The following is a 26,372-nucleotide window of genomic DNA, read 5'->3' as shown; positions in this document are numbered from 1 at the left end:
TTTAATCTGCTGCGAAGCTTTCATTCTAATTTCCAGCTCGGCTCAACTCACAGTACCGGCCGCCATTTTGTCTGCTCAGCAGCTGCTTGAGGGAATGTTCTCTTTTTGAGATGAAGTGAACTATTTTAGGAGCCAACAACAATTTTTTATTCTTCATACTACATGCTGATAATGAAGGTTTCTTTGTCTTGCTGTGCTCCTGCTTCTTGGTTTTTATTTGTGTACTGCCTCTCATCTGATTCTTCAATGATTTTCTCCACATTTTCGTCACAATGGTGTTTTTTACTCATATTTTCAATCTGTATGGGCAGTTCTTTTATACTCTCCTCAAGCATAATGCACCATCCCATATTCCAATACCTATATGAGACGCTTGAATAAAGTGAACTACTCACTTCCTCCTTCAGCTCATAAGTTCATTTAGAACTCCATCATTTTCTTTGTTTTCTTGCATCTGGCTCTAGCGGAACCCCTGTTTTAACCACTAACCTGAAGGCTACCACCAAATGATTAAAAAAGAATCCTCCCTCCCATACAAAATCTCCTCCAGCTGTATTCATGGAGCTCTTGTTGGAAGAGATATGTGTCTTAAGGCCCACATGGCCTTAAGGCCATTTATGGAGGAAACCAACTCTAAACTGCAGCATCTTACTGATAAATGGTGCCAAATGGAGGAAAGGCTTAATACAGCAGAGCATTGCATCCTTTGGTTCTGCTACCATCAAAATACATTCTGTTCAAACCCAGGTCTCCTCTCTTCAACAGCAAGTTGAGAACCTGGAAAACAGGAGCAGAAGGAATAATCTTCGCCTTTACGGTTTGTCTGGGGGATTGGAAGGCTCTGATTCTGTCACTTTTGTAAAGTCCTTCCTTCCCAAGCTTTTAAATATGCCTGAGGATACTCATCTTAATATTCAACGGGCCCATAGATTGGGTCATCAGTCAACAGCTGTTTCCACTGCACGTAAGCCAACAGGAGTCATTATGTACTTTCTTGAACATACTGACCTCCTTAAAGTTCTTGCTACTGTCAAGTTACTGAAACATTTTTCTTGGTCAGGAAATCTTTTATTTTTCTCCCAAGATTAAGACCACTGCTGACAGACGTAAAGAATTTGTTAATATGAGATCTGATCTTCATTCACTTGGAGCTTGTTTTGGCTTATTTCACCCTTGCCAATTTAAAGTTACGTACAAAAACAAAGATTACTACATTTGAAGATCCTGTTAAACTGAAAAGCTTCATCAATGCTTGCAACATTGAAAATATAGACACTTCAGGACCATCTGCTTCTTAAGTAGTGTTCACATATTTAACCTTGTTTTTTCTTAGTAATCTTTGATTTAGAATTATGATGGTTATATAAATGTTTTTATATTTTTATCAACTCTCTGCTGCTCCATGTTGAGCATTCAGAAGTCTTCTTCTCCTTCAACATTGCTATTGTTAGTATTGATTAATAATATTTATTTACTTTTCTTGCAGGTATCTCATTTGTGTTTGTGGTATTCCCAGTGTTATGTAATATGTGCTGTGCTCCTCTCGTGCTCTCCTCATGAACTCTCGACGTACCTGCTGTTCCATGTGGCCTCATCCCCCCCATCCTTTCTTGGAATACTACTCTTTATTGGTATGTTTTGCTCGTCATTTCTGCTGTCATCACTATATTCCCTCTTGTAGTGCAAACGCTTTTTTCTCTTTCAGTATTTCTCTCTCTTATTGCTTTATTGCTTCTCTCTTTCTTTTCTATTCTTAATTCTGTACCATTTATGCTTTACAGTTTTTTGGAATATAAATGTCATTTTACGGTCTACACTTTTTATTTTTCTTGTTTGTTATGAATTTATTTACTTTTGGAAATTTATTTATGTCCTTAAAAATCATTTCTTGCAATCTCAGAGGTGTAAATTCTCCTATCAAAAAACAACATGTCTTGTCCCATTTGCCTCATCTGGGTGCCAATATAGCTTTAATTCAAGAATCACACCTTACAGAGCAGGAATCCCTAACATTGAAGAGGAGATGAGTAGGTGATTTATTTCTTTTCCCAGGTGATGGTAAAAGGAATGGGGTTATTAATTCATGCCATATATCGTTTTGTGCTAAGCTGATTTCCCAGCAATCTGATGATGGTAGATGGCTCTACACAAAATTATTGATTGGGAAGGTTTCTGTCTCTTTGTTAAATATCTATGCTCCTACTGTCAATGACTCCGATTTTTGGTCTGACCTGATTCAAATTATTGTAAAGTGCCATGAAGAGAATTTTATTCAGATGGTGATTGTAACCAGATAGTAGATCCCTTTATCGATCATTACTCTATGGTTACCTTTATACCAAATGATATTCACAAACTTTTTGTCTATACTATTAAGCAATGGAAATTAATAGATGTCTGGCGACTCTGCATCCCCACCTTGAGATAATACACTTACTTCTCCCCTGTGCATCAATCTCTATTGACTACTTTTTTGTATCACCCAATGTCTCACAATTTTTGTGTTCTGCAGATATCGGACCTATTCTAATATCCGATCATCCCCCTGTCTCCCTTTAATTGGATCTATCTTTTTGCTCTCACACTCCTCGCAGATGGTGTTTTAATAATTCACTCTTTTTAGATCACAATTTCACCTCCTCTTTTGAGTTGTTTTTTGAAGAATATTTCCACCTTAATCAAACAGATAACATGCCTTTTCATGTTATTTGGGATGCCTTCAAAACAACAGAATGTGATTTTATTATCAAATATGTTTCTAAAAAACGAAAAGCATCACGTATTCATTCAACTGACCTTTTGGCACAGATAAAGAGACTGCAACATTCCTTTTATACATCTAAATCAAAAGAATGTTTATCAGAATTTATCCACAATAAACTCCAATTTAACAAGGAATCTACAGATAATGCTTCATTATTCTTGCTAAAGTCTGGCGCAAATTTCTTTGGTGGCCAAAATAAGTTGGACGAATTCTCTTAAGGTTACGGACAATAAATTTAATATTGAATCAATTATTGATGAAACTCAAACATCAAGATGTAAGGATTATGGAATGTTGGATGAATTTGTTCAGTACTATGACTCTTTATAAACACCTGATAATGTAACTTCTGACGTAAACATTTCTCAATATCATTCATCTATTCACAGACCTGCAGATAAATGTATTGACCTTTCATTGTTGGAAACTGTTGTATCACAAACTGAACTACACACTGCACTAAACACGCTCTAAAAAGACAAAGCCTGTGGCCCTGATAGATTTACTGCTGAATTTTATTCACATTTTACCAAGTTAGTCCTCCCCAAATTGCTAAATCTCATAACCTCTTTCTCACTCTCTGGTTCCTCCTATGGTTCCTTTTTGGATGCTTTAATTTGCCTTATTCCTAAGGAAGGTAAAGGTCCTCATTTTTTGTAAAACTTAAAGGTCTATCTCACTAGTCAACGTAGACTATCAAATAGTTTTCAAAGCTTTAGCCCTAAGACTTGATTCCTATCATCCTAATTTGCTTGGTAAGGAGCCTTATGGATTTGTCGCTATCTCTCCGACAACAGTTGTTTATTTTTTTATATTCTTTCTAAATCTTCTTTTAAATCTGTGTCTTTTGCTGTAATTGCTTTAGATGCAAAGAAAGCATTTGATTGAGTTTACTGGCCATTTCTCTTTCATACTCTCCGTTGGTTTGGGTTTGGTCCAAAAAGTATCTCCCTAATTTCTCTCCTGTATTCTGCCCAAAGAGTGGCTATTTATGCTAACGGCATTACTTCTTCTTACTTTTCTTTAGGAGGGGGTATTCGCCAAGGTTGTCCGCTTTCCCCTTTTATTAAATTTAGCACCAGAGCCGTTTCTTTCCCGGTTGCGACAGAATCAAGATATTCGTGGATTTCCCTTGATGGTTTGCAGATGATGTCTTAATGTTCCTTTCCCAACCCCTTTTGTCACTGCCAGCTTTTTTGCAAGAAGCTACCTCATATAGTAAGGTCACTGGATATAAATTGAATAATGAGAAATGTGAAACATTACCCCTGACTAAATTAACTTTTAGAGAAGATTTTGCTATGTTCAATTTTACGTGGATTCCTCAGCACAATAAATATCTCAGTTTGTGGTTTACCCCCTCTATCTCCTCTTCAGTTTCTCTAAATTTTGCAAGATGCATACATAAATTAACTACTCTGACTACTAGATGACATTCTCTACATCTTTCCTGATGAAGTCGTTTGGATACTATTAAAATGATGCTGAGCCCCATTATATTGTAATGTAATGTAAATTAAACTTATAAAGCGCGGCTTATGCCCAAAGGCGTCTTGGCGCTGTAGTATTCTGATCAAAGGACAGCAGAGCTAAGCATTATGATAAACATGAGTAAAAAAACTTTATCTGTCCTGTGTGAAAAGCCAAGTTTTTAATGACTTCCTGAATCTGAAAAGGGAAGTAGTTTGTTGTAAGTAGGTTCAGGTAGACAGCAGGACACTTCTTGGTAGTTATAAGTTAGGTTTATTAAGTTACAGCAGAGCAACACACCTCGCCAGCTGACCAGACCCCAACTGACAAGTGTGGAACCTCCAAGTACCACATAGAATGTACACAGGCATTCTGGGAGGCTTAGTAAGAGGAAACATAGAGGAAGGTGTAGTGGCCATGTTGGGAGAAGAACTAGTTTACTACACATCTTCCCCCTTTATCTAGAAAAGACAAATCGCCGCAAATGGCCATGTTGGGGAAGAACATTTGTTAACTACACATCCTCCTGCTTCATCTAGAAATGTAATACATACCCATCCTCCTTCTCAATAATAGAAACTAAAATAAAGATAGAAGAGATAAACGAGCGTTAAAGGGCAAAGAGTGTTGAGAGCAAGATGTGAGGTGAAACACACCACCCAAAACAACTAATAGGTATCACCACCACCTATTCCCCTTAGACAGACCAAAACAAGAAAAGACAGTCCAACTCCCTCCTATCAGACTTTGACCAGCAAAAGAAACATAAAGAGACAGTTCACTTTCTTCAACCTGTTTTGCGCTCCAAAATGAAGATAAAGGTTAACTTGAAAATATAATTTTAACTAGAAGTCCCGTCTGGTCTGGATCCCTCTAACCAGTTCTTGACCTCTTCCTTAACTATTGGATCCTTTGCTCTGATCGAGCGCCTCAGAATCAGATTTTATTTTTTTTAACCTTAAGTTTCGGAACATTTGTCCCCTCCTGGTTCACAGACAAGGTTGAGAGCTCCCTGACCAGCATCCAGATGTGGAACGTAAGACCCTGTTCTGGGTCCGCTGACCCACCTCTGATCGCCGTACCGGTCATAGACTTTGTGCTCTCTTGAATGACCTTTGTCCAGTCCTTGCCTACTCTTGGACAACCATTGTCCATTCATAGTTGTGGGACGACCTTTGACCCTTCTTAGACGACCATTGTCCCTTTCTTGTTCTGGGATACCTTTGACCCCTCTTGGACAAGTTTTGTCCACTTCTTGTTCTGGGACACCTTTGTGCCCTCTTGGACGAGTTTACTACTACTTGTCCTAGGACGACCTTTGTCCCCACTTGAACGATTTTTTTTCACACCGAGTTCTGGGACGGCCTTTGTCCACTCCTTTGCCCTTTTCCAGTTAGTCCTTAGTCCTCAGCTGGCTCTGGAAGCTGAGTTTTCTACTGGCTTCTGTGCCTTTGACCCCTTTGGGTTCTGGAAATATTGACCTCGTATTGCTTCTCAGTGATGGTTAGGACCAGTTTCCAGTTGTAGGACATTTGTCCCTGGTTCGGGTCCAGTAGCCCGCATATGGGCTCGCTTTCCCTTAATTGAACTCTTTTCCCTTGTCACTGAGCTCTTTGTGTAAAACATTTACTAGTTGTGGGCCGTTTGTCCCTGTTCAAGATGCTCTAACCCGCATCTGGACTCTTGCACTCGCTTCCGGGTTCTCCACCATGTTCTCGAGTTCTACGTGCTTTTATACTGCCTAAGTGCTTCAGTAGACCATGCGCTTCAACCTCTCTTGCAAACAATTGTTTTATTTTATTTTTAACAAGTGAGATACAACTAAAACAGGTATCTTCCGGAGTCGACTACCAACTGGGTCCATTAATTGAGTCAAGTTGCGTGTTCTTCAACTCAGACTAATCCACTCCCCTAAAGCTTGCATATCTTGCTCTTTTATCATGGGATGCTTCAGTACTCTAAACCCTAAATACAGCCTCTTCACGCTTATATTATTGTGACATAGTTAGCTGCGACGGCACTGTCTGTTTTGTCAATGAACCACTAAAGAGTTGCTTGTACTCTGTAGGAATGGAGCAGGAGGTTGCATAAGAATACCATTATAACCAGTGCAGATATCTCTTCTTTATTATTTTTGGATATGTGACAGTTTAACTTTTCGTAAGATCACTTTGACATTTTGATAGGCTTTTCTGGTTCCCTGTTATACATACAAGATCCACTAGGTGTCACTCTAAATGTAGTACAGTAGTACTGACGTGCAGTTTCACATCACAAGTAGACTCACAGCAAGCTTGACACCGGGGCTGTTCTACCGTCGTTAATTACCTTGGATTCCTTAGCGCTTTCGGTGAATCGGGCAAACTTCGTAACACCACCTACACCTATATCGTAAACTGCTCGAGTCCCTTGAGTGAAGCGAGCCTTCGCGCCAGGCAACAGCAAGGAACTGAAGTGGTCCCGTAACCTGTGTTACCATGGGGACCAAAGTACAACAGGAAAAGAACTGCAAGATGGCTTCCTGACGTTACGTCGTGACATCACACGCTGACCTGCGTTGCTCGACATCGCGCTGAAAGAACTTGTCTGACGAAAGAGTGGTAGTCCAGACAACACCAAGAACGCTAAGCGTTCTGAAAATGTGACGGGAAGGCAGCCCCTCCGCTAATACTGACGGACATTCCACGACGTCATCAGTGAGAGGAAATCAGCAACGTCGGAAAGGTCTCTCTGAACGGTAACGGTACGGCGGAGACTTGACACGCCTCACTTTAGTTCTCTCCAGTGTCGTTTTCTCACACCATAAGCACGCTTGTCACCAGATGTCTTTAAGATAGGAATCACAGCTTGCCTCAGGCGCGCATATCGTTTACAGCAAAATGCAGATCCAAACATACATTGGCTTAAAGTTGAATCCAGTAAATTGCAGTAGAAACGCACTTGAATTACTAGCATAAATTGGCTGCGCTTTAAACGGCAAATGTCTCTCCTACCTGTCAAGTCGTCTTGACTCAGGGTTGGCAGCAAATGGAGTAGTTTGGCAGGTTGCTTGATAATTCTTGTTTCTTTTGCCGATTTTTCACACGTTATGCAGATTACCAATTTCTTTCAACATTCATTAGGTTTACAATTCTTTCACAAAGCAGGTTTCTTTAGGCTTACAGGACAACAGAGGTGTCCAGTTTCTTTTCCAATTTTCCTCGCGAATTTCTTCCTGCTTTTTTTTTATATTTAAAATAACTTGCGGCAGTTTTCTTCTTTTCTTGGTGATTGTCGGTTTCTTGAAATATGCTGGCGTTTCAGGTTTCTATACAACTTATTTCTTGCTGAAGTTAGGTGAAACGCCTTCTTGGGTTCTTGGTGCGAGGTGCTGCTCGTGCTGCGCTGATCTTCTTGGTCTGCTTGTCTGGTCTGGTCAGCCAAGATCGTCGCCAAAATGTTGTAAGTAGGTTCAGGTAGACAGCAGGACACTTCTTGGTAGTTATAAGTTAGGTTTATCAAGTTACAGCAGAGCAACACACCTCGCCAGCTGACCAGACCCCAACTGACAAGTGTGGAACCTCCAAGTACCACATAGAATGTACACAGGCATTCTGGGAGGCTTAGTAAGAGGAAACATAGAGGAAGGTGTAGTGGCCATGTTGGGAGAAGAACTAGTTTACTACATAGTTGTTTTTAAAGAAAGTGGCAGACCATTCCAGAGCATTGCTGTTGTCCTGTAAATACTTCTCCCCCCCCACCATGTGCTCTTTTAAAATGGGGGGACCACCATGTTCCTGGCTGAGCATGAACTCAGTGTTTTTGCTGGAGTATATCATTTAAATCGTTTCATAAGCCGGTCTGGCCCTAATCCGTGCAGAGGCTTAAACGTATTCTAAAAATGAAGCGGGCCGCTGCATTCTGCAGAATCTGGAGTCTGTTCAGGAGGCCTGATGTCAAGGTGAGATAGAGACCATTACAGTAGTCTATCCGTGTAAGGACAAAAGCCATGGTCACTGTTTTCAAAAGATCAGGGGATAGATACTTTTTTGATTTTTTTAACATCCTTATGTAGCAAAAAGAAACAGATGTTATTTTGTTAACTTGCTCTTTAAATTTTAACTCGCTGTCCAATACAACTCCCAGGTTCTTTACTTTGGTCGACGGTGTGGGCAGTTTGTCTAGCTCGGCGGCCACCAATCTGGTGTCCAGAGAGGGTTTATTGCTGAAGATGATCACCTCAGTTTTTGAGGCATTCAGCTTCAGGCACTTATAATCCATCCAATTGCTCACTGTTTTCATGCATGAGCAGAAATCCACATCATTGCTAGTTCCCCTGTTGGTCAAAGACACCACAATTTGGGTGTCATCGGCGTATGAGGCCAGGGTGAAGCCCGCGTTTTTGATAATCGATGCTAATGGCGTAACATATAGATTAAAAAGTGTAGGGCTTAATGCAGATCCCTGTGGAACTCCACATGGCAGGGAGAATTGCCTGGAGACACAGTTGCCCAATGATACGTTTTGTTGTCGGTTTGTTAAAAATTATTTTAGGAGATCCATAGCTGTTCCTTTTAGCCCTAGGTCCTGGAGCCGGACGACCAGGATCTCATGGCTGACCGTGTCAAAGGCCGCGGAGAGATCAAGCAACACCAGTGCCGCTGCCCCCCCGCCATCAATAATTTCACGTATGTCCTCCGTAGCCACAATTAGTGCTGATTCAGTAATATGGTGTTTCCTGAAACCGTGTTGTGTGTCATCTAAAAAAGAGTTTTCTTCTATATATGTTGAAATTTGTTGATTCATAATTTTCTCTGCCAATTTAGCGGCAAAAGGGAGTCTTGAAATAGGGCGATAGTTACTCGGGTCAGCGGAGTCCAGGTTATCTTTCTTCAGAAGTGGGATAGAGGCAAGTTTCCACTGGGCTGGGAAGATACCACTAGTGAACATCTGGTTCAGAATAAATCCCATGTTTTGTCCACTTGGACAGGCAACATATGCATTATACTGGGCGGGCAGGGATCATATGGTGAGCCAGATTTGATTGACAGGATTAGGTCTCTAAGTTGTTCCTCCGGAGGGTTCGTAAAAGTGGAGAAACTCCTTCTGTCCTCTTGGTTGGTTGTCAGCTGTTCCTCCTGATGGTTGACTACTATGTTTGCAGCGAATTTATTATAGATGTTAACAAACTTTTCCTGAAAAAAACTAGCTAGCGTGTCGCAAAAGTCTTGGTTTGTCCCAACGTGATTGACACTGGTAGGTGTAACCAGTTTCTTTATAACAGAAAAGAGAGTTTTATTAGAATCACAGGCGGCTTTTATGTGCTCTATGAAATAGGTGGTCTTTGCAGTTAGGATGCTCTCCTTATGCTTGGCTAGTTTAGCTTTATAAATGGTCCTTTCTTCTGCCTCATAATTGTTTCTCCATTTTTTACATTACATTACATTACAATCCCTTATGTTTGAGAGCAAATAGAGAATATTGCATAACGCCCTTTGTAACACTTATGAACAATGTCAACTTTCTCTGTCTTTGACATCTTACTCTATTAATCACTGGCCCACTTTTCTGCTTTCTTCTCTCAGAGCATCTACCATGTATTCCTACTTACTCTCTTCTGAATCTAATAGAAACAAAACAAAGGTAGAATTATCTTGGGATTCTGATTTGGAGGTTAACTGGTCAATCCCTCTCTGGACAAATATTTGGACCAAAATCAGGAAATCATCTACAGTGGCAAACACCACGCAATCCCTTTTTAAAAATATAATAGACTTTTATTGACCTCTGCACTTTTACATACAATGAACCTGGCTACTTCTGATGTGTGCTGGACATGTCTTTGGCTCAGGCGAATTTAACACATCTACTTTTTACTTGCCCTTCCATGTTGTGCTTCTGGAAACAGGTTTGGGTTCAGGTAAACGTAATTTTTTATACTACAGTTCCCTTTTCTTTTTCTACTGTCTTTCTAGGTAGTTTATCTGAAGCTTGGTGCTCATTCTCGCACGGCACACATATTTTGGATCTATTATTGGTGGCTGCTTTTTAACAGATCACCAAGAATTGGAAAGACCTCTCTACATTATCTTTTCAAGCATGGTGGTATGCGGTCTGCTATAATCACAGATTGGACACAAGTTACATTTCTCCCATGTCTTTAACCCTGAAATGCCAGATGTTGTGGTCTCCAGTTACACAGTTCTTTGACGATAGAGCACTACGTTCCTTTGCACGTACACCCGCCAAACAAGAAGTCCCTCAACCTCCCTGACTTTCCTTTTATTTCTGTTTAATATAATTAAGTACACTGCTTGGTAATATAGTTATGTATGTATATTCATATGCAATACGCTTGTTTTCTTCTACTTGAACAGCCAAACTTTTTTTTTCAGATTCTTTTCATAGATGAACCGTTTAGTTATGTCTTATACTTTGCATAATTATTTGTACTATATTGTTCCATATTCCCATGCTTTATTATGTTTTCAATAAACTCACTTTAAAACTGAATAAAAGTAAATTAAAAAAGAAAATAGGTTTATGACCCAGTTCACCTCTTTTATGCCTGCCAGGAAATGAAAAAACAATTCCTGGCAGCATAAACACATTTACGGGTACAGACAACTTTGTCACAAGTGCAGAATACCCTGAACCAAAAAACCCAGCCAAGGGGTGTGAAAATGGGCATTTCATTGCACTGTAAAGTGTGGTTAGCCTTAGAATCGAGAAGGTCTACAAAAAGTACATTTGTGGGAACTCACAATCTCCTCTGATTCCCCTGTATACCCTGAAAAGGATTGGATTTTTACTTTTACTCCAGCTAAGGAGGCAGGTGCCGATTTGTGAAGGTTGATTTAAACATTCCTTCATGATTTAGGCTCCAAAGGCCAGATGTATGACCCTTTCAATTTGGGAGTCGCAAATTGCATTCTTTTGTGACTCACAAATTGGAATTTACAACAGTGTTTCGGACACTGTTTGTGATTCCTAATGGGGTCGCAAATTGCCGGCCTCATTAATATTTATGAGGCAGGTGCAATTTGCGACCCCATTGGGAATGGCGAGCACTCCCAGCGTTGGTCGTCTGTTGGGGTCAGCAGACCACCATGTCTATGACTGATTTTTAAATAAAGCTATTTTTTTTAATGCAGCCCGTTTTCCTTAAAGGAAAATGGGATGCATTTAAAAAAGAAAAAGGAAACATTACTGTTCCATTTTTCAAGATTAGGCAGTGGTCCATGGGACCACTGCCTGCTCTTAAAAAATATTTTCAATGGCAGTCACAAAGGGGAAGGGGCCCCTAGGGGACCCCTTCCCGTTTGAGAGAGGCTTACCACCCATTTGAAATGGCGAGTCACAAACCCTATTTTGCGAGTCGGTAATAGGTTACCGACTCGCAAAATAGGGTTTGTAAATAGGGCAGATCTATTTTGCGGTCGCAAATGGACGGATTTCCAATTTACAACCGCAAAAAAAGGTCAATCATCTGGCCCCAAATGTTCAGGCTTAAAAGGTTTCAATTACACCGCAAATAGAATTTCAGCTTGTATGTTGCAAATACAATTCTAAATGAACGAGGGCCTTGTGGTGTCGTGGGCCCTAGGCCCACATGCTGCTAAATCATTGACACAGACAACGTTAGTGAAGTACTACAACTGGCCTCGAGCACGTGCACTAGTGCCCCTTTATTAACAGGCTCACGTCACTTGTGACGCCTGTGAGGGATGCGTGTGGGGGTGCAAGTGTGCCCACTCCCATAGGGGAGTGGTTATAAACTCAAGGCCTGTCGAGACACTAGAACGTGTCTCGCAGGACATAACAGGCCTCGCTCTCAATGGTCACAAATCTTACAGTGTCATAATCAGACAGCATTGCAGTGTTTGGGGTATGATGATATTCCAAAGACGTTCTATTTCAGTTCATGATATGACTGCGGTCTGAGAAATCTCAACATTGATGAAAGAGATACCAGAAGGTAACAGCATTATTTTGTTAAATCAAAACGAGAATAATTGTGCAATTCATGTTCAGAACTAATAGGAAACCAGATGCTACACATTACATTATCAGGGAATGCGAAACTCATTTCACATCTCGCCATCAGAAGAAAAACAATGATTTGACCTGAAAAAATCCCCATGTTAAAAATGTAATAGGTTGTCTACTGAGACACAAATGGCAATCGTTATATAAAATGCTTTGATGGATGTTTCATTTTGTTTGATTACATATCAAGGATAATGCTTGATGTATTCATAAACGTGCTTACGTACCGCTGATGTATTTTTGTTCTGGTAAGTCAGTGATGCTCAGCAGGTCTCCTCCTAGGGCCTGGCAAGTAGAACGCGCCTCACTCCAGGGAAGGGAAGAAGAAAGACTAAAATGGTAACAGATGTCCATGTCAGACCTCTTCGTCCAAAAGGTGCCGCAACCCGGATCTGTACAAAAAGGTTACGTTTGTTTGAAACATAGAAAACTACACAGTAAATGAAACGCAGCAAAAATGTTAGTAAAATGTGTAAACATTCATATCTGGCTCCGACAAGCAATGTAGGACTTGTGTTTACCGTCATACGATTGTGCTAAGATTTCTGTGGCTTTCTGAGGAGACTAGTTAACGAACCATGGCGGTTTTGACCAGTCAACGTCTTTTAGCTCTGTGGCTCGGTGGTACGCAACTGTTATTTGGCTCTTTTTTATGGTACTTTTCATTGAGTGCACTACAGGCTCCTGAACATCATTTGCTTGGGTAAAACTTGTGGGGGCAGATTTACAAGCCCTTTGCGCCTCATTTACGCCGCTGCGTCACTTTTGTGACGCAGCGGCGGCGCAAATCCTGCGCCATGGTGCAGGTACTTACAACGTGACGCATCTGGGAGATGCGTCACGTTGTAAAGCCCTGCGCCAGAAGTAGGCGTTCCTGTGCAGGGGGGGCGTTTCGTCGCAGGAACGCCTCCTAAAAGTGGCTGAGTGAAATCTACAAGATTTCACTCAGTCACTTTTGAGCCCATGCTGCATCAAAACCCTGCGCCTGCTTGAAGCAGGCGTAAGGATTGACGCAGCATTGTGAAGATAGGGCCCCCCAGAGCATTGCTGGAGCTGCGTCGCTCTTGCGACGCAACTCCAGCAATGCGCCACTTTTACGGCACAGATGCGTCACGCATCTGTGCCGTTTTTGCCCCATGGTGCACTGCATTGTAAATGCGGCGCATCCATGGTGGCGGAGCTGTGGCGCACAATAACTGGTGCATCCCTGCTGATATGCAGGGATGCGCCAGTTATTGTAAATATGCCCTGTGGTGTTTACGCCACCCGTTCCAGCACAGTTTGACACTAGAAAGATCTGGATTTAATGTGCTAATAATGCCAGTAGCTTTAGCACATAAGAGCAGACACTAAGGAGGGAGCCAGCAGGTGTGGCTAGAGGAAGGCTGTTATTGTAAAGTAGTCCCACATGCAAGTGTATGTAAGCACTCGAGTGGTAGAGGAAGCATACACTCACACAGCTAATAACATTGGGTGAGAGATGGATATTCTGCTAGTTTGATCCAAATTTCAAGCCAATTGCCGAAAGAGGCTGGTCAAAGAAAATCAGTTGTTGAAAGGGCAGACTAAAAGCTCTATGTATATTGTTATCATTAGGTGTGATTGTCAAAATCCAGATCTAAAGAGGTGGCATGTTGAAGCAGCAGCAACTAAAGGCATGAGGAACAAATTTCCACAGAATCAAGAACTATGTTGGCTGCCCCACAAGACCTGTAGAATACTCAAGTCCAGCATCACTGTCAAGCCCATAATAAGCAACACCCTGGATAATCTGACAAAGAAACTATGTCAGACGGACAACGTTACGAGAAGTCAGGCCTTTTTTTCTTATGTTTACACTGTTTGCATAATTTTCATTGTGGAAGGCTTGATTCAAGCAGAAAATAAATTTTGGGAAATATGAAACTGGATTTGTGAAACCAGCATGCACTGCACTAGCTGTAATTTTAGAAACTGTTTGACGAATCTCCTATGTTCTTTTTACAAAAGGGCATATCATGCAATTTTCTTGCAGAAGACTAATGGCAAAAAATACTGTAATTTTCACGAGACTTACATGTATTATGAAAGGAAAAAAGGTTTTAATTCTCAAACTACAAGTGTTAGCAGATATACCAGTCATTTGAAAGACATAGCATTTTTCCAAGAGTTGTGGTTTTATGTGTTGCCATCCTGATTGCATAGATTCAGGATCCAAGAAAATAAAGGAAATATAACCATAAAATGGACAGAAGCAAAGCTGATAGGTGCCAGAGATAGTTTTGCCTCTACCCGCCATTATTGTCAGTAATTATCTACATGTCAAAATAATACTACCGAACAGGGATAACTGATTTACTGAAGAGTAAGACATTAACTGCATACTTGAGGACCAGTATCCAGTTAGCAAATCTCAGAAAATTCTTTATGCTAGGCAGTGTTGGGCAGCAAATGGTAGGTTTAAGAAAAACATCCTGCTAAGAGAACCTTTTAATATGAGGAAACATTATCCCAATAGATAATCTGTTTTTCTCTGTGCAGTATTGTGTATGTTTTAGTTGGGAGCAAGCACCTACCTGTTAGGATGACCTGATTTCATTTCAAATTATTTTTATTTCGTTTTCCAATAAATCAATAACTGTTTTAAAGTGTTACTCAGTTCACAATAAAGCCTCTATAAAGAACATTAAAAAAATACTTCTTATACAAATTTTACGGATGCTAACTTTGCTGCATTATCACGTTTTCAGTCTCCCACATACAACAGACACTAGGTTTGTAATGATAGAGAATTACAAGTTGGAAAGGGGAAACAAAGAGGAGCGCACAAGCATATAACACAAAACAACAGGCTGGTAAACAGACCGGAGGGATTGCTGGCCAGGGAGCGAATCCAATTAAATGCTAAGCTTTAGCACAGACTAAGCTTCTCAACACCCACCAGGAAGAACAACGGTCAGGTTATTGGAGAAGTCCCGGCACATCAAGAGTGCCACGCATTCGGATAAATAATGGTAATCACATTCTACATTTGTTTCAATGATATGACTGAATGGTGTGAAAGAGTGATTTTACCAGGGGAGCTATCAGGATGCAGAAGATAACAATGGCACCAGAGACATGAATTCCTTGAATTGCACTAACATAGTGTCACCTGCTGCTGTAATAGGCTTTTTCCGAATTCCACAAGCCTCCTCCTAGTGCAAAGTAGTACTATCTGCATCGCCCCAGCGTTGTAAAACCTTACACCACTGCACTTGTTGCCCCAGCCAATGCATGGTCAGTAAGCGCTTTCCAAAAAGAAGGGCCAGATTCAGATAGCGTACCCTCACCTTATGACTCCTCCTCCTGGGAAAAATACCCAATGCTTTCGCTTCCCAAGATGCAATTGTTGTGAGCTCTGTAATAGCAGCCGGCACAGTGTGTATAGAATGCCCATATCCAGATATTTCAGGACAAGACCAAAGCATGTGTTGAAAAACTGCAGAATGCGCTTGACATCTGGTGCAAGAGAGGTTGGCCATTGCATACTTGCGATTCAGGATGACATTATATCTGTTGTGGAAACTACATAGTTACATAAACAACGTCTGAGGGAATATAAAGCCGCTAAAATGAGGAAAAGGTATAATTTTACTCAATGGTCACAGAATCCCTTAGGTCTCCCAGAGACCTTTTTAATGTTATCAACTCACTTTCCTCCCCCTCAGGCCCTAATTTAACAGACTCCTCCCAGGAGCTCTCCAATAGAATGGTGGATTTCTTCCAATCAAAAATTATGGATATATATTCCGCCTTGGAAACTTGTAATGCGGAGAGCCCCCTATCGGTCCCCCCCAATTCCCCACACCCCTTTGTAATAAGTCCATAACCACGCCAGAGGCACCTAAGTTACTCTCCTCCCCCCCCCTGTCTACTGAGCGTACGGACCTCCTGTTAGGGGGTACTAAATCAGGCTCCCCGATGGGGGCATGCCCTTTGAAGATTTGGAAATTAGGAAGGGAGGCTATTGTTCCCCACATCACTTCAGTACTTAATGCAGCTACCTCAGTGGGACAGTACTCCATCCCCTGAAAGACTGAGGTGGTTAAACCTCTTCTAAAGAAACCTTCGCTGCATCCGGTTGAATTAAAAAACTATCGCCCTATCACTTTGTTACCTGTTCCAGCTAAAATTTCAGAGAAACATCTGCATTTTCACCTTAGTTCTTTCTTGGGGGAGCACCTGCTGCTTGATGGTTCGCAGCGTGGTTTTAGAAGGAATCACAGCACGGAGACAGCTCTAACCATGGTAATTGATAATATCTGTGTCCAGGTTGATGCAGGACACACCACACTATTGATTCTTCTTGACCTTACTGCAGCCTTTGATACTCTATATCTCATGAGACTGGTGGAAGGGCTCAGGGAGATAGGGGTAAGGAGTATGGCCCTCATACTACTTACCTCCTTCCTTGGTGATCGGGCACAAATTGTGAAAATGAGTCCATTCTACTCGGCTCCCAACCGTCTGTTATGTGGAGTCCCGCAGGGCTCTTCTCTGCGCCCGACCCTTTTCACCATTTATGTTGCCCCATTGGCTAGGGTCGTTAGATCCTTTGGATTGGAGGTGTTGTCCTATGCCAACAACACGCAAATTATGGTGCCTATCATCCACAGCATCGGGGAATCTGCCACTAACTTTAAAAACGGTATGCAGGTAGTCTCCTCTTGGATGGTTGAGAACTTTCTTAAACTTAACGGAGACAAGACAGAGATATTGATCTTTGGACATCAACTGGATGTTTGGTCCAATGATTGGTGGCCAGAGACGCTTGGTGCCTGTCCTTGTCCTGTATCACATGGAAAGAATCTAGGGGTCATTGTGGACAATTCTCTCTCTTTGAGCCTTCAGATAAACAGAACGGTGTCCACCTGCTTTGGGATTATTAGGATTCTTAGTAAAATCTCTCATTTCCTTTCCTTTGCCTCCCGAAAGCAGGCAGTTGTTGCCTTAGTGCTGTCCAGACTGGACTATTGTAATGCCCTTTATTTGGGCATTAACAAGGGCCTTGTACGTGGTCTGCAGCTGGTACAGAATGCTATCGACAGGCTGGTGATGGATCTTCCCAAATATTACTCAGTCCCGGGCTCGCTCAGCAAGCTACACTGGCTCCCCTCAAATCGAAGAATTTTGTTCAATGCTCTCTGCCTTACTCATAAGGCTTTTTATGACTCAAACTCAGATGCTACGGAAAGGCTTTGTTTGCGCTATATCACCTCTAAACAGCTTAGATCAGCTAGTAAAAATCTGCTGATAGTCCCTAGGTTTAAGAGAACTAGATGGGGATGCAGATCATTCTCAGTTGCTGCTGTCAGGATCTGGAATTCCCTCCCTGCTGAGATTTCTGGACAAGTGTCCCACTCTCTGTTCCGCAAAGCTTTGAAGACCTGGCTTTTTACAGGTTGCCTGTCTGAGTCATACTCTATTTCTGTCCGTCAGTCCCTCTCGTAGAGCCTTGACGCCTCCAGGCTAAGTTTGCGCTTTAAAAAATGAATATTCATTCATTCATTCAACTAGGTAGAGCACTGCACCCTGTACCCCTTCCTCCATCTCTTGACCTATTAATTATGGTGGAAGCTGACTGGATCCCGTTTTTCTAACCATTAATGAACTTTAGCTATTCCCATTCCTCTGGAATGGCTATCTGGATACCTCAGAAAACGAATGGATGGAAGAAAGGTCCTACTACCCTGAATTACTTATCACGCAGGAATTTGGGGAAAATGTAAAATGAATTCATCTTGTGATTGAATGCTAGCAACATAAAGCTTACGTTTTCTGCTAAATGTAGAATTCCTAAATATATGGATCATGGGAGCACAAGACCATATAGAAGTAGCAGTCTACAGAAAACTGACCGTGAAAATGATCTAATTGCAATTTAGAAGCTTCCATCCAAAAGGATTCCATCCCTTTTGGAAAATTTTTAAGGATGCAGGAATTGTACCAAAATGGACGATTATGTGAGAAATGGAGAATAATTGAAAGAGATTGTTCCAACGAGGGTATCCTAAATGACTGGCAAGGCAGGCTTTTAAGAGAGATAAGTTCTACAATCGAGATGTGTTCTTTGACAAACAGGATGGGAAGACGAACGAGGAGGACACATTGGTTTGCGTCATCAACCACTTCAATCTGAACTTTAAGGTAAAGAAGATCCTTGACAAGAACTGGAACATCTTGAATATAAATGAAGAGCATCAGAAACTGGAGAAACCCCTACTTGCATACAGGAGAAATATGAACTCGAAGGACAGACTAGTGCACTCCTGTCTGAGGGGAGGAACACATCAAAGCACCATTCTAGGCACCACCCCTGTGAAAGGCAACCATAGCTGTGGCAAATGCCATGCCTGCCCTACAGCCATAACAGAGAATTGGAAATATGATGATTACTCTATCATATTGAATGATATGACGAACTGTAGGAGCAGCAACGTAGTGTATCTAATACTATGCCTCAGCAATTTTGGAAATGTGGGGGAGACGGGGAGAGAATTTAGGACACAATATTGAGAACACAAGTTTGCTATAAGAACCAACAAACTCTAAGCCCCATTGGTAAATCAATGTGTTGAAATGAATCACACAGAGAATGTCCTGAGGTGGCTGATACTGGAAAAAATGAAGAACAAACCTGAGATCCCAGATACGAAGAAACGTAAGGAGAGGGAAGTCTTCTGGATCTTTTCTTTGAACACTAACAAAAAAGGTTTGAATGAAGAAAACTTGTGGCTGGAACCCTAGAACCTCCCCATAGTGTCTATTCAACTGACTCTGAGGAGGATAATTATCTAGAATATTCCTTTTAAATACAGAACGGTTTAGGTGAGTATCTACACCACATGAAGAGTTATAAAAATATTTTGTGACTTTGGGAAAATATTTTAGTGTCAAGGGGTATTTTTCAGAAAACCCTATTGTTAGGAACCATTGGGTTATTGCTCAGTAATTTAATCTTTTTTATTATGATAGTAGTCCCTCAGAACTCTATCATGGATATATCTATTATTTTAGAGTTTACACATGTAACTCCTATGCGCTGTTTCCAAGTTAGTTGCAATACTTGACCTTGTTTCGGGTGTTTCCCCATGGTTACATGTCTTTCTTCCATCTTTTAAGACATGCAACGCCAAGGTTTGTGTTTTGGCGGTCTAGAAGTCGGGGTTTGCATGTACGTATGTGCTCTGGTATTTTGAGTAAGCAGGACAAGAGTCAACGAAAGTGCAATTGAGACGTGAAAGCCCGCAGCTGTAGAGTGAAGGGAAAACAATGGTGATTTTCTACAAAGTTCGAGGTAATGGTGCATTTCTGGCTTTTGGCCAGACTTATGTTTGTGAATTAGGCATTGTCCGCATGATTCCAAGTATACTTTAACAAACGAGACGTATGGAAGAGGGTTGGAGGAAAAGTATGTTCCTTTTGAAATTTTGTTCAGGGCGCATATAGGCCTGGTGGTGGTATCCAAGGTCCCGGTCAAATTGAGAATTGGAGCTATAACACTCATAAACGTAGTTCATGGACACCGCGCTTACAATAGAGTTGGGATTCATTGGCCCCCCTCAGGAGATTGAAATAAAAAATCTAATCGCACTATATGGATATCATAAGGTGGATTACATAAAAAAAGCTTCGTCTTTTGCCTCTTTTATAGAAGTAGGATGCCTGACGATTGGACTGAGCTCATCCTGTCAATGGAATGATACACTGTGATTTAAAGTGAAGACATGTCTGTTTGGCGTACAGGTCTCGAAATTGGGAACCCAGGTGATGGTTACCCCCATGAGAACTAAGAGAGTGTGCTGATGTAGGTTAAGGTTTGGGGCCTTAGGGTACTCTTTTTATGAGGAGACTCTTTGAATGAGAGCACTCACGTCCCGGAGATGGTAGTTAATGTAGAGGGCCTTGGGTCCTCTTATTTGTTCTCTTCTTAGACACTTAGGGACAAATTGCGAGATTATGAAGGAGCGGTGGCATGCCCATGCTCCGCCAAATATCGTGCTGCCCGCCCCCCAGAGTATGACTTATTCGTAGTCTGGCCGGTGGGCCCCTAGTGCCAGATTAAGAGTCTGGCGGTGTGAGGTCTGCCAGACTCGTGGTGGCGCGGCGGTGGCAGATCCAGCCACCGCAGCATCCGCGGTCCGACCGCACGATGACTCGGGCGGTCGGACTGCACTAGGACCACCGACTGCCAGGGAAGCTTCCCTGGTGTAGAAGCAGCGTTCAGAGGCCGCAATATGCTTGGCGGGACTGCCACGGTCCCGCCAAGCATATTACAAGTTTCCTCTCAGCCAGGCTTTTCATGGCGGTTCAACTGCCATAAAAAGTCTGTCGTAGAGGAAACAGCCTCCCTATGCCTCAGACAAATGTGGATGCACGTATACCTCACCACAGCATCTTTGAGTCACTATTTCAGGCCCTGGCTGATCTTAACTTCATAACCATAGAGAAATCTTTTTCCATTCACAATGTACGACTATGGGTGGAGTAAGCATGAACATATATTTCTCTTGCTATGGTGTCACCTGGGTGCAAGGTGTTGGGGTCTTAGCAGGAATACTTTTATGGGCAACAACAGAATTGCCTCAACCTATCTATATCAGGAGTAATGGAAAGAGGTAAGTATGGGAAATCTACATACATACTGCATGTTTGCTGGCCCGGCCCCTGGTGATGGTGCTCTGACGCGACGGAGGAGAGGCGGACAGGAGCGCCATAAATTCCATTGAGGCGTCCCGCAGCGTGAAAGTCTTTATTGTGCCTGTTAGTTTGCCGGCCCGACACTGGTGACAGGGCTTTGACGCGATGGAGTAGAGGTGGCGCAGGAGCGCCATAATTTTCATTGATGCGTCCGGCAGTGCAGAAGCCGCTCGGGTGTGCCCGGGCTAGGCCTGGGCCAAGATAGGTCTGTCTTAGCCCATCCTAGACTGGAGAATGCCAGGCTGGGCTACCCCTCTTTCCTTTGAAGCAGGGATCACATGACCGTGGAGTTGGGGCTGTGGTGCTTCTGGGATGGGTGAGTGGCCTCCAGTGGCTTTTCTGTTGATTGCTGTACGTCTTTGTCTACAGCCCTGGTGGGTTTATATGTGCCGGGTCGGTTTGGTCTGTTATATAGTTATCTCTCACCATGCAGGGGGGTTAATGACACGTGACATTCGACAACCTGTGTTAGCATCTTTAACTCCACACCTCTCACCGAGCGCGCAGGATTAGGTGCAGCCCTACTTGTGTTTGCCCATCACATTGGGGGGTCATCATTAAGAACTTACTTTTTGGGTGAGACATCCTGGAATATTGTGTAGCGAATCAACGTTGCCTCTTGGTCTGTTGACCTTTCCCCCTGGACAATGATTGACATTTGTAATGGAGAAAAGGAAGGCACAACCTGTGACCCCTATGGGCCAGCAGCGCCTCACTATTAATTTGTTTTGGCTAAGGCCGTGGAAGTCATCAGCAAGGAGATAGACCGGGTGGAGCATCAGCTTTCTGCTGATGTGGGAAGTTTGGGTCTGAGGTGCACATTATCTTCACCTGTTGTAGCTAATGCCCCGTTGGTTGCCCCGTCTCCAGCCCCTTCCCGTTCGCCTTTGAACCAGGAAGCAGACAAGTCTTTTTTTCAAGAGCCAGCAGCCCCAGGACCAGTGCTTCCCCCCCCCCCTCAGTTTACTCCTCCTGTTGTTGCAGTGAGCCCTCCAGCGCCAAAGCGACAAAAGAAGTCCAAGAATGTAAAGGCATCTACTATGGTCACACAGAGGGTTCAGGGGAGCATCGCATCAAGGCCCAACATAGAGGAATTGCTGGTTCATCTGGCCCCAAGGAGACCCTCATTGATCTTGTATCACCAATTTTGATTAGGCTGGACAAGTTGGAGTTGGCATCAAAGGACTTGGAACATAATTTGGACACGGTTTTAACCTCTCTTGCTAAGCCCCAAACTGATTACCTGCCATTATGTGCACCTCTACCGGATACAATACTCCCTGGTAATCCTCTGAGTAGTTTGGGTACTTCACATGTCAATGCAGCCAAGGAGGTGTCAGCCTAACATGCATCGCAAGGGCCCACTAAATCATGTCTCGTGGAAGAGGGCCTGTCTTCTGTTATGCATGCTTTACAGGCCCTAGACAGGGAAGATGCCCCCGCCTTTGGGAGTAATGCCCTAAGGCTGTTCAGCTCCCAGTGATTAACACATCCTCGCATTGGCTGGTGCAGCATTCTGCATTCTCTGAAAGGGATTATCATGATATTTTGATGGTGAGGAATGTGGCTTGGATAGGACCAACAAGGAAAAGGTTTAATGGCCATTGTATCATCATTTCTACACGTCACCCAGAGTTAGCACAGAAAAACCTCTTTGGGGCTTATAAATCATTTTCTGTAGGTACGTGCATTAAACTACTATGCTGGGCTTCTTCTACAGACCCTCACTGTGCAACCAGGGTGAGTAACTTTGCAGTAGGGGTGAGTTTATCGTAGGAAGTCAGGGCAAGGAGGTGCAACTCAGACATTTATATGCCCCTTTAGACGACATAAATGAGTTGGATTGACTTTGTGATTCGGAGGCAATGCATGCTCAGCTCCCCAGCAAAAAGGCCCCTTTTGGCAGGATTTGGAAGCAAGTAGTGTCCCATCGGTTTCATTGCAAGCTAGGATATTATTAGAGCCCCCCCTCGAGGTGAAGTCCAAAGCTAATCCTGAATCTCAGGCAAGTCCTTATACGCTTTTGCTCCCCTAAACTGATTAAGGAGATTCTATCTATAATCCCAAAAGCAAACTTAATCTTGTTTCCTGGAATGTGGCTGGCTTGTCCGCTAAATTTTCGATGATAGATGGCTCTCATATATTAGATCTTCCAAAATTATATATCTACAGGAAACCTGGGAAACAAGGAATGCGTTTTTTTGGATGGTTATAAGACCTTTTTTTCCCTGCACAAAACTCCATTATGGGAAGAGCTAGCAAGAGTATTATCATATTTATGGAGCTAGATTTCTGCATGGAGGTGCAGATCCTCAAGTGGGTGCTCCAGGGAATAAAGTTGCGTATAGAGGGAGAGCCCCCTCTTTGGATAATCACTTTCTATGACATGAAGAAGGGTTAAGGCTGGCCTTCCAATATTAATGCTCCAAATACTGCTTTAGACTCCACAAAACGGTGAGGGCCTTAGGTATATGAACCTTATTGTAGTGGGTGATTTTAATTGTCACCTGTGTCCATTTTTCTGAAAGGTCCCCTGATACACAGCCCTGCCTGCTCGCAGAGGACTTGCACCTAGAGCATACTATGGAAGGGGATGAGCTGAACAATCTCTTATTTACGCATAACTTAGTGCACACCCTGGACCATTGGCACACGGGTCCCATTTCACATCTGCCCCATCCTATAAAGGCAGGGGATCCACCACCACCATAGATTATAGTTTTGTATCTGCCTCCCTGGGCATGGGCTCATGACTTTTTTCCATGGAGCATAACCCTTTTAGCGACCACAACCCCCTGACACTCACAAGGAGGGGGGAGGGAATTCATACATCGGTCTCTAATTATCAGGCACCTCTAACCTCGATGGACTAGGGTAGGCATCCACGTTGGTCAAGCATAGATGTCAAAGCCCCTTTACTAATAGGCTTTTCTCCTCTTGTTGGCATGAGATAAGCCTTTGTTTGGACTACAAAACCTCAAGTGAGGTCATTCTTAGCTCTTTTACCTGTATTGCCAATGTGATCACCGGTTCCTTAGTGACACAGTCAGTGTTCAGTCTCATCACTCGTGGTTTGACCACAAGTGCTCTCAAACACTGAGGAGGTTAAAGACAGCCTTGAAGCAGGAGCCCCAGGTGAACGATAGAGTGACTCAGTGCTGGCAACGATACAAAGAGGCGGTGGAATTGCGCAGGCTACAGTTACAAAAATAGGCGTGGGATGATCTAGCTAAAGCAGGGGAGCGGAGGGATTCTGTCCTATTTTGGAAAATCATTAACAGCCCCTGCTTTGCGGAATCTGCTTGACCTTCCATATGTCATCATATCACTTCAGAGCAGTGGGTATCTCACTTTGAAAAGGTATATTCTGCAGGCCCCCAGGATGAGTTAAGGGTAGAAATACCATCAAGCTCTTTTGTAATTCCCATTAGTTTTTCGATGGAGGAGGTTCATTCAAGCATAGAGCTGCTATAGTTAAATAAGGCCCCGGGGCCCGATAGAATACCCCCAGATCTGTTTCGTGATAATGTCGAGGTATAAGACCCCCTTTTGACTCAAGTATTAAATGTGGTAGCCTTAAAGGGGACGTTGCCCTCCTGTTACATTAAGGAAACCGCACAGGCCATAGGAAGGCCAGACCTTTTTTTTTGCACATGACACTTTATGCCCTGGGAATTTGAACAGCACAAAAGAGGTATACTATAAATGTGTTACTGCCCAGTGCGAAAATACTTTGCTTAGTAAACCCTCAATGAGGGCTTATGTAATGTTAAAGTCTGAGCCAGGTATGGAACCATACCTTAGTGCACTTTTTAGCACCCATGACAGATTTTTTATTTCGCGCCTTACATTTAACCAACTCCACCATCTTTTAGCCTCACCAGCGGGATTTTTTACCTCATCTGAAAGAGGCCCCTGTAGCTGCGATCTTAGATCTCCTCAGGACATTCATTTAGTTTTACTGTGTAAATTATTGTCAGTGTGAAGACAACTATTCCTCTGACCCTTACTCAAGACCTTTAAATTTAGACAGGCAAAAGTGGCGCTTTTGCATTTACAGCAGCTACCAAACCCCCATACCCTTTTTGTTGTGATCAGTTTTTTGCGGGCAGCCTACAGATCTAGGTTATCAAGAATAGATTGAAACCTGTTGCTTTGTATTTATGATGTTATTATTGGCAGGATGGGGTACATAACCTTAGATTTGTGGGGTTTTTGGAATCTTGCTTTGTTTTAACCTGCTGAGCACTTTTACCTGTTTGTATTTTTATGATTGCTGTATCCTATCTTTTTATGGCTGTGTTGTCATCCGAATAAAGAAAGAATTATTATTATTATTGCATAAGGGAGGTTACATTTTCCTGCATGATATATACTTAAAAGTGCAAGGGGGAGGCCTTAAACTTTCAATTCTGTCTTGTTTTTTTAATTAATTTGGGAAATACTTTCGGTCAAAAATAATACACTGTAAACATATCCAGATCTAGTACATGATAAAGTTTGAAAAGTATAACACATTATTCGTTTGTTTTGTTTTTAGATTTCCCCGTTTATCCTCCTGATGTTTTATGTACACAGTTAAAGCTAATACTGTCCTGAAGAAAGTAGTAGAACAAATATGTACCAACCAAAATGTGCATTGACTGTTGATGTGTCCAGTCTGGGCCTATACACCAGAAGGAGAAAAGAAATAAAACTCCACTGGTGTATGGCGGACGAGTTTTTTCCCAGACTGATGTTTGAAGGATGTATGTAATGTGGAATGAATGGTATGTGAGATGGGAGTATGATACAGGAGTGCTCATGTGTTGAATTGTTTAGTGATATGGGGCCAGATGTACGACCATGGTATTTTGCAATTAGCAAATTGCGCTCAATTGCGAGTCAATAATAATTTGTCTGAGACACTGTTTGCGAATCCCAATTGGGTCACAAATTGCATGCCTCATCAATATTCATGAGGCACTCGCAATTTGCAACCACATTAGGAATGGCTGGCCCACCCAGGTATGGTGACCTGCTGGGCTCAGCAGACCTCCATGTCTGTGACTGCTTTTAAATAAAGCATTTTTTTTTAATGCAGCCCGTTTTCTTTAAAGGAAAACAGGATGCATTTATAAAAAGAAAAATTAAACGTTTTTGTTTAATTTTTTAAGGGCAAGTAGTGGCGCCTGGGACCTCTGCCCGCCCCTAAAAAATATTTTCCCCTGCATTCACAAAGGGGACGGGGTCCTGTGGGGACACCTTCCTTTTTGCAAGTGCTTTACCACCAAGAGGGCGGTAAATTGCAAGTGTTTTGCGACCGCAATTGCGGTTGCAAAACATTCTTACATAGGGTAGCGAGTCGCTATTAGGAAGGGATGCCCTCGGAACACTCCTTCCTAACAGC

At 42.5% G+C, this 26,372-nt stretch overlaps 1 protein-coding gene across 1 annotated transcript in view; it reads right to left on the bottom strand.

Moving 5' to 3' along the window:
• The window catches only part of PLA2R1 (phospholipase A2 receptor 1), a 946,386-nt gene that overhangs the window by 701,552 nt on the left and 218,462 nt on the right, over positions 1–26,372 (bottom strand). The window contains exon 4 of the mRNA XM_085645464.1: positions 12,490–12,654. Within this exon, the coding sequence (XP_085501590.1) occupies positions 12,490–12,654 (165 nt within the window). The remainder of the gene's footprint in view (positions 1–12,489; positions 12,655–26,372) is intronic.

This window comes from Triturus cristatus, chromosome 3_1 (genome assembly GCF_964204655.1).
Source record: "Triturus cristatus chromosome 3_1, aTriCri1.1, whole genome shotgun sequence".
Lineage (NCBI taxonomy): Eukaryota > Metazoa > Chordata > Amphibia > Caudata > Salamandridae > Triturus > Triturus cristatus.
The sequence above is the reverse complement of the archived record's forward strand: the minus strand, read 5'-3'. Positions and strand labels throughout refer to the sequence as shown.